The 9,332-nt window shown below is 45.2% G+C and overlaps 1 protein-coding gene across 1 annotated transcript in view; it reads left to right on the top strand.

The window, feature by feature from the left end:
• Nucleotides 1-1,086: 1,086 nt before the first annotated feature.
• The window catches only part of FBXW4 (F-box and WD repeat domain containing 4), a 78,205-nt gene continuing 69,959 nt past the window's right edge, over nt 1,087-9,332 (top strand). The window contains exon 1 of the mRNA XM_046653811.1: nt 1,087-1,892. Coding sequence (XP_046509767.1) covers nt 1,102-1,892 — 791 coding nt within the window. The 5' untranslated portion in view covers nt 1,087-1,101. The remainder of the gene's footprint in view (nt 1,893-9,332) is intronic.

Here is a 9,332-nt window from a genome sequence, read left to right as displayed (position 1 = left end):
TGATTTCTGATTCACTCTTGCTCCTTGAACATGGGTCTTAAAATGTAAATACAAAATAAAACCCTCAAATTCTTCCTATCAGTATTCAGGGTACAGGATAGACAGACAGGGGTAGGCCTCTCCCCCTGCCCACGCCCCCCCCAAATCTTACTGCCCAGCCCAGTGCTATCCAATAGAAAAATAATGTGGGCCACAAATACAAGTCACATGTATAGTCTCAAATTTTTCTAGTAGTTACATTAAAATATTTTATTTAGTCCAATGTATCAAAAATCTTCAACATGTAATTAATATAAAATCATTAACGAGATAGTTCACATTCTTTTTCTTGTATAAGTCTTCAAAATCTGGTGTGTGTTTCACACTTATAGCACACCTCAATTTGGACCAGCCACATTTCAAATCCCTAATAACCAACGTGTGACTGGGGGGACCGTGCTGGACGGCATGTTTAGACTTCAGTACGTTTTTCTCCGCTCTCCCTTCAGATTCGTGCCCTTTGAATGGAAGGGGTGGTGTGGGAAAGGGCTCTTGGGTGACCTTAGAGAAACCTCTTGCACTTGTGTGGTGACTAATAGGAACACGTACTTATTTGCCACGTACTGATGCATGACTGGGGAGTTATGGATTCAGGATCTAGAGGACTGCAACCTCCCCAAATATCTAAAATACCAGCTCAATGCCAGGACCGAGGTTCACATTCTGCATGAGAGCCCGGGTTAAGGAACCTGCCAACTTCTGGGGCTGCAGTTGGTGAGGCCCTGGTATGTGGCCTGTGGAAAGGAGGCATCACCCGAGGAAGAGAAGGGCCCGCAGAGAGGGAAGGGTACCCATGTGGATGCTTCTTGAGGGCAGGGGCTGCAAACAGCTGCTGCTTAAAGGCAGAAGCTCTTCTTGAGGCCTCTGGCCAGGCCCTGAGCCGCCTCGCATGCCGGCCGTCTGAATGCATGTGCTTCCACCAGCCGCTCCGGGCGGCCCCGGGGACGGGGGAGGGGGTCCACTCCGCAGCCCTGGCCCGCACCCCGAAGCCGCTCCACGGCTGCGGGTGTGAGGGGCGGGCCCAGGCCTCGGCCCGCGCCGCCCCATGTGACCCGGTCCGACATGGTGTCGCCTCCTCCCGGGGCGGCGGCGGCGGCGGCTCGGGCTCGGCTCCGCGTCGGGCCGGCCCCGCGGCCGCTCATGGGCAGCCAGGGCCGCTGGGGGCCCCCCGGGAACGGCGGGCCCGGCGAGGGCGAGGGCGGGGAGGCGAGGAAACTGCAGGAAGGGAGGGTCGCGAGAGGGAAGCGAAGGAAGGGGAAAGGGAAGGGGAAAGCGGGAGCAGGGCAAGGCGGAAGAGGAAGCGGGGCGGAAGGGCAGCCGGAGCCGCAGAAGACGACGGAGGCAGCGGGGCTGGGGGCCGAGGCGGGAGCGAGGGCAGGCCCGGGGGCGGGAAGAGAGGGAGGCGGAAGCGTGGAGGAAGGGGCGAGAAGGATCGCGAGGGGAGCTGAGGGGAGCGCAGGGGCGGGGAAGGAGGCCAAGGGAAGAGATGATGGGAAGAAGGAGGCATGGAGGGTCAGGACCGGGCGGCGGGAGGACGCAAGGCCGGGGAGAGCGCAGGGACGAAGGGGTCAGGCATGGGGCCGCATCGCGGGGACAGGGGTGGCCATGGCGGCGGCGGCCGAGGAGGAGGCGGCGACTCAGGAGCCGGCCGGCCGGCCCGCGGCGGGGCCCGCGCTCTGGCGCCTGCCGGAGGAGCTGCTGCTGCTCATCTGTTCCTACCTGGACATGCAGGCCCTCGGCCGCCTGGCGCAGGTGTGCCGCTGGCTGCGGCGCTTCACCAGCTGCGACCTGCTCTGGCGCCGGATAGCCCGGGCCTCGCTCAACTCCGGCTTCACGCGGCTCGGCACCGACCTGTAAGCGCCCGCTCGCCCGCCCGCTCCCCGCCCCGGGCCGGCCCGCGTCCCGGGAAAGGGCGGGGCGCCGCGGCCTGGTCGGCCCGGGGCCGGGTCGCACCCCGAACTGCGAGGCCCACACCCGGCCTCCGCCGAGACCCCTCCCCGAGCGCCTTCCTCCTCTCGGAGGCCCCCATGCCTGGAAGCCTCCAGAGAGCATCCCTGAGTTAGCACCCTCCCCGTGGGCGGCTCCTCACAATTAGCCATCTTAAGCACTCCCTTCAGCTTTTAATTGTGTCTTTTCGCAGACACTGACTGCCACGGTGCCTCAGTCCCAGAGGATCCCGGCTGGTCTGTGGCTTTGGAGGCCTCCTCCGGTCCAGGTCTAGGACCATGTCCACTATGTGGTCTAGCAGAAGGTTCTTGTGGACGTTCATCCTCTCACTCGTTTTCTAAAGGTTGTTGGGCTTCAGGGCTCATAGAAAATCGAATGTGGAGAAGGGAGCTCAGACCCGAAAAGAAGGCCCTTGGTCCAAGTGTCAACCATAGTTTATGACTAGATACAGGCCGAATGACACAGAAAAGGGTGCCTGCTCATGGCAGGGGCTGGGTTAGGTCTAGGCTATGTACACAGGCACGGTATTGCAGTTTGGCCTGTTCTTGGTAGGATCTGAGACCTGTGAATGAAAAACTTCCCTGAACCGCTTAAGCTGTTAAATAGAAAGGGGAAAAAATGTAAGGAATTGAAGGAGTAAAAACTTTCAGATTGTGCCCAACTCTGTCCAGTTTGGCTTAAAAAACAAAGGTGGTTCTAATGTAGAATAACAACATTAAAGAAAGTTGTTTTAAAACATAAAAAGCTATTAATACCACCACCTCTAGACCACTATTCATTTTCAAAAGTTACTTTTCCGTTGCGCACTTCTTGCCCCGTCTTAGTTGCTATCTTACTGATCCTAACAGAATAGGTACACAATAAATGTTTGTGGGCTATACAATAATGAGATGATTAAAAACATTTCTCTAATATTAAACTTTCATTTTATGTCCAGCTTTTTGCTATTGTAGATAACAATGAAATGAATAACACATTTTTGGTAACAGTTTTATTGAGATATGTCACATACTCTATAATATATATATCTTTTGAATTAGTTCCTTAGGATAAATTCTTGAGATTAGCGTTATTGGATCAAAGGTTATAGTTTGTAAAGGTGTTAATACCAAGTTATAGTGGCACCAGAAACTAAACCAATTTTATGTGAGAACTTTAAAAATCTTTGCTGTTTTAGTGGACACATAATGGTATCTCAAAGTTTTGTTGTTTTGCATTTCTTTCACCACTGACCCGGATAAAGATTTTCCCATGTGTTTGTTTCACCTGTGAGATTGTCTGTTCCTAGTCTTAGCCCATTTGTTATTGGGGTCTTGATGTTTTTCTTATAAATTTGGAATCCCTGTGGGTCATAGATATTAGGCTCTCGTCTATCATCTTTGATGCAAGTATTTTTCCCAGTTAGTTCTTTTTACTTTACTGTTTTTAGCCTACAGATGTTTTACACTTAAATATATCAGAATCTGTCAGTCTTTTGTGACTTTTTTTCCTTTTTTTCTCCAAAGCTGAGAAATTTATACTTCCTCCACAGGCTCTCTTTGGGTTTCTTATAATTTGATTTTTTTAATAGTTAACACTTTCATGAACACCACTTTTGTTTTGGTACAAGGGGTGAATTCATCTTTTTTCTAAACAGCTACCTAGTTCTCTCTACACTTTTTGTTAAATAATTCTTGTCTTTCCCTTTGTTTTAGAAAGCTTACTTTGCCAAATATTAGGTTTATGTAGATACATATGTGCCACATACATACATATGTATATGTATTGGATCCATATCTGAACACTCCATTTTCTCCCACTGATACGTTTTTCCATTTCCATACTATTTTAAATATTGTTGCTTTTTGATAGAGTCTAATATCTGTTAGGGTTAGATTATCCTTGTTGGATTTTTGTGTGGGGGGGACATCTGCACTCCCACTCAACTCCCCAGCAAAAAAATTCTGTGCCTTTTCGAAAGTTTCTGTGATTTTCACTATAAAGTTCCCACATATCTGTTGTTACACTTATTCCTAAGTTTTCCTAAATATTCTGTTTTTATTGTGAATACAGTGTCTTTTTCAGTATGTTTTCCAGATGGGTATTATTAATGATGTACAAGATTACTATAATCTTTTGTAAATTTTGAACCTGATTATTTTGCTTAACTTTTATCTATTCTAGTATTATTTTGTTGATGACGATGATGATTCTTTGGGAGTTTTTGGGCATGCAGTCTTGTGACCTTCATTTCTTATAAGAAAAACTCTTTGAAAGAATATTATCAGTTGGCCTGTAAGAAAGTTGGCTAAAATGACTGGAACCCAAGCCAGCCAAAGCAAAGTTGGGCTTTCTCTCCTTGTAGAGACTGAATGAATGAATGAAAGAATTGATGTTTACTTTTCTTTCCTTTTCAAATTTTCTCAAAGAGAGATAATGGGAAAGTGTGTATTCTGTAAGCAACGATAATGAAGCAACAAAATGAAAGTGAGTTTATGGTATAAAGTGCTTTGAGACTGCCCGGTGATATGGCTTTATTCTTTATTAGCCATGTGTGTTTTGATTTCTTGCCTATGTTCTAGGATGAGGTATCTCCGACCTTCTAGGGAAGTTTTACCACAGCATTTGATAAAGAGCAGGATCACCGTGCGTGTTCTCTGAGTTGAAGGGAGAAGTTATGCATGTTACAGCAGGTGGAGAGAGTGTTTACCAGTGTGGTCTGTTTCTGGACAGCTGCAAGGATGTGATAAGCCACCAAGAGAGGCGGTTGTCATCCCTGGAGGGAGATGGCATGCACCCCAGTCCTCGTAGGGCATTAGGGAGCCTGGCCCAAAGTTCAGTGAGAGTATGACCGCTTGGATTGTTGCAGGGCTGTAGTTCATGCTTTGGGCTGATTAACTGAAGACTGGACCGCAGGATTATTTTTATAAGCACAACACAAAACTTCGTTTTATCAGAAGCCATACACCCTCACTGCTCCAGAGTTTTGTCATCCGTAAAGAATAACATACCCAGTAAAATGAGGCTTAAATGTAGTAGTGTCTAAGTGCCAGCACAGTGTTCAGCACATAGTAGGCACTCAATAAATTGCACAATTTATTAATTTTAATGAATTTATTAATTTTAATTACTTGGTTTCTCCGCTAGTCAGTCTGTATATAACAGAAGTGGAGATGGTTTGGCATGGAGATGCTGCCTAAAGACAGGAGGTGGGGGAAAACACACACACACACACACACACACACACACACGGCTTAGTTTCTCTCACCTGACTTGAATGTTTTTGGAAACAAGACAGTAGAACCTGTGGGCTTAGGGACTGCACTCCCTGCCGATGAGCCTCTTGATTCTCAGAAACACAAACTGCTAAGGTTTACTGACCTTCCGGCCCAGGGCAAGTCCCCTTCATTTTGGCTGTTCCTAACTGATCATAGCTTTGTTGAGTAAGATGACCTGCTTTGATTCCTTGCTATTTGTTAATGGTCTTATACTTGTGCTTGAAGGCATTTTGGCCACTTTAAAACCACAAACAAATAATTTGCTTCCCTTTAGGCCTCTTGCCCAAATAGTGATCACCAGTAGGTATCCTGAGCTTTTTTTTTTTTTTAAGTGCACACAAAGACAGTTTGAGTCAGTCATCTGGTTTAAAATCAGTTTCGTTTGAAGGTTTTATGAAGCCTGGGGGACTAGAACTATCTTTAATATAAAAATCAAGGAAATGTTTCATATAGCAGGCTTTTAAGTTTCCCCTAAAGAGTAGGGGGAAAACTAACCTAGTTCAGTCTTCAAGAAGAAAACAGAGAAATTTAACTCTGTCAGTTTATACTGTAGGCTAAATGCAAGAAGTTAGACAGACGGTGTGACGGAAGTGCTATCTGCAAATTCTGATACTGGAAATTAACAGGAATGGAAAGAAAAAAGTGTGTGTGTAAATCTTTGTGTGTGTGTTTTTTTGATACTTTTGCCAGTCTTATATTAAAGAGAACTTACTTGATCCTCTTCCTCCCAAATTAACTCCTACATGTTTTCAAACTTGAATTTTATTTTAAATATCCTTTGAGCAATACCTGGGTGCTCTCTTGCATTTGGCTGTGATAGATTTGCCTAGAATTAACAAATAGGTGTTTAAGGAGTAAGGCTCTGAGGTGTTTGCCCTGGCATGTACATTCATTCCTCAGCCAGGGGCTTGTGGGCTTGGAGCTCTTTGAGGCTGGGCGCTGGGGTATCTATTTCAGTGATGATTAACGTCCAGAGTGGTGAGATGGACACAGATAAGCAGAGTGTGTTTGTTTGTTTTAAAATGATTGTGCCTAAGAGCATTTTTTTGTCCCAGAAAGCATAAAGTTTCCTTTCCTGACTCTGAATGGAGAAGGCATTGCTGACTGGTTACATTTAAGGTCTAAACAGTGATTTTCAGAAAACAATTAGCAACTTAAAGTAGTTTTGGCTTTCTCCTTCACCTTTCTGCCTTACCTAGGAAGAGGAGTCACTTACTTGTGCTCCAGTTCATTGAAAGGTTTTATCTATGGATGTATTTATCTTTAGCCATATTGGAAAGCCTTATTTTTAATGGTTTTGTGAGTTAATAAAAGTTGAGTTCAGTTTACATACTTAAAATAAATAAAACAATACACCTGTGGAAGCAGGAAATATCTAACACAGTCAGTACCTCCACATGCAAACTGGGAGAATGGAAGAGTTCTTTCTTCCAAGACTGGGAGCGTATAGAAGCTGCTTATAGCCTTTCCAGTCTTGTAAAACTTGAATAGTAGGGGATGAATTTCCTAGCTTTCAAGGCAGAAACATGGAGAAACCCAAAGTCCTCAGAATCTGCAAGATAAACAATTCATATTGGAATGAAATCTCTGAAAATATTTCAATACTCCATACTTTCAGTTTTCTGTGTCTGGCAGCTTCACCTTAGGTAAAGATTTTGCCTGAGCTGCGGAAATCAAACTGACAGTGAGGCTACGGGCGAAGCATTCAGATTTAAAAAAAAATTATTTTTGAGTATTTGACATAGAAAAGAATTACCTTAGTTTGACAACTTAATTCTGGGTTGACTCTGGCATTGGATTAGTTTCTGGTCCTGACTCATAACTGGGGAACAGGGAGAAATTCAGGGAGACTCTTCTTGAGGCCAGGCTCCAGTAAATTTTTAAAATTTAAGATAGGATCGACTGTTTGAAAAAATGAGGAGAAAGTTGAGTTTTGAATTTTTAGTGAAAATTGGCATGCCCCTCACTTTGATCTACAGAAACAGACTTTTGCTAAGTGCCAGCATTATCTCAAGTGTGTCAACCATCCGATGATGTTGAGAATCCAAAGATTTGGTTTATTCTTGAGGAAAGTCCCTTCTATTCAGCAGTCTTGCTCGGATTTGAACAGGATTCAGATGGAACTCCAGTTGTAATCAACAGAAGCAAGATGGTTGTGCTAATTAAGAATGTGTTTATGAGTCCTGAATCATGTAAATACTTGAACTGTATCTAAAACCAAGTATGAGACTATCTGGAGGAAGAATTTATCTCTTGTTAGAGGTTTGGCTGCCTTGTCTCTGCTTTGAGTCGGTTCTTCATTATATCCAGACTGTCTACATTGCCGTCCCTGGAAGTCTGGGCCACCCAATGGGCCACTGTGCCTGCCCCTCTTTAGCCTACAATTAATTGCCAGTACATTCTTTCTTCTTCTCCTTCTTTTTTGGTATTTGACATGAGCTCAAATTGCTGAGAAAGGTGACAACTGTGAAATGAAGACAGGGCTTGAAGACACCTTAAAAAATACATGCAAAGGCCACTAAATGACAAGAGCAGACTGCCAGGCTCTTTCAAAACATCACCACGTCTGTTGACTTTCCATTCCTTGTCCACAGCACAAAATTGGAGGTCAAAGAATCATAGGCGTTAGAGATGGAAAAGACATTTGGGGTCAGCCAGTTCATCCCTCTGCCTTCTCTTGCCCCTGATTCCAAATCATTCTTTACATTATATTTTCTCCCCCAGCTCTTGTACAGTTTTCACGGTCTTCACTCAACCCGGCTGTCACCTTTGGGGAACAATGCTGGAGGCTCTGTCCAGTTTCTCCTCGGCAAAGAGAGATATTGCCTCTCCCCCCAATTGACATTCGTGAACTTCTTTGTTGGTGGTCTCAGCTGAGAGGCAGAAGTCTAACTGGAAGTCTTTCTGCTGCCTGGTGATGGGCCTTTTCTAGATAGAACCGAGATGCATTTAGTATATGATGGTGTTGGGGAAGGGGAAAAAGGCTGGGGTACAGTGTAGCCATTGCTGAATTTGTTCCTAGACTTGTGTTTTTCAAGGCTCTTGACCTGAAAGGAGATTTGTATGTGTGTGTGTATGACGAGTATGGTACTGGGGAGGTGGACCAAGACAGGGAATTATACTAGACAGGAGTTTGGTAAGAACCCTAACTTGGAAATTGGTGGATTAAACAAAGAGTACTAGTCTTGTGAGTAGTGGAAGATTATTTCAAGAAATGCATGTCAGGGAAGAAATAGAGTAGTAGCTTACTGTACGGAAGTTTCATCTTAGAGTCAAGTTGAGGAGAACAGATGGGCTGGAGGCAAGTATTTTGGACTAGGGGACACTGTTCCTTTTGGGGTCTCCCCTTGCTTTAAGAAAGTAGAGAAAGGGAAGTCTTATGCTCACTGGCTGCCTGGTTTGGCGGGGGGAATGGTCCTTTTTAGAGGCAGCTTTGGAAGGTTACCCCCAGCTTCCCCTCTTGTTCCAGCAGCTGTTGGGAGCAGTCCGAAGAGGGTATTATATTTCTTCTGGTAACTCTGCCAAGAATGAGAGGAAATCCACAATCTGTGGGCTTTTTGGGGGGGGGGGATGGGGATGGGGTGGCAGGTGATGGGACAGGGAAATTAAATTGTTATATGGTAAATATGTTGAGATACTTTTCCTGGAAAGCTGCTTCATTGAAAGGAATGCTATTTCCCCTGCTCACTAACTTTGTAATGGGTTCTTTCTCTGTAGAGAAAGGGAAATAGTCTTCTTCCAGTACTTTTTCTTTTTTCCCTGTAGCTCCAGCTTTGACCTCCCATGTTTCTTTGAGTTTTCCTTGAGTCCATATTGAAAAGGTGTGTCGAGATTCAGACACAGGTGGTGTGTGTGCTTGAGAGGGGCCTCCCTCCAGAAGTGAGTTACTAAAGAAGAACCTCTCATTCATCCCTTATCTTGGCTGCAGTTTGGCTTTATCATAATGGCCTAGAAACTGGAGATGTAAAAACTTTCTGGGTGGTGTCTGGTTCATGTTCTCTCCTTCCCTTCCTCTAGGCTGGAAGGGCACCAGGGATTTTGAAGCCTGGCCACTTGGGCTGAGAACCTGTTTTTTTTTTTTTTTTTTTT

The sequence above is a fragment of the Equus quagga genome, chromosome 2 (assembly GCF_021613505.1).
Source record: "Equus quagga isolate Etosha38 chromosome 2, UCLA_HA_Equagga_1.0, whole genome shotgun sequence".
Taxonomy (NCBI): Eukaryota; Metazoa; Chordata; class Mammalia; order Perissodactyla; family Equidae; genus Equus; species Equus quagga.
This window is presented reverse-complemented; position numbering and strand designations above follow the sequence as displayed.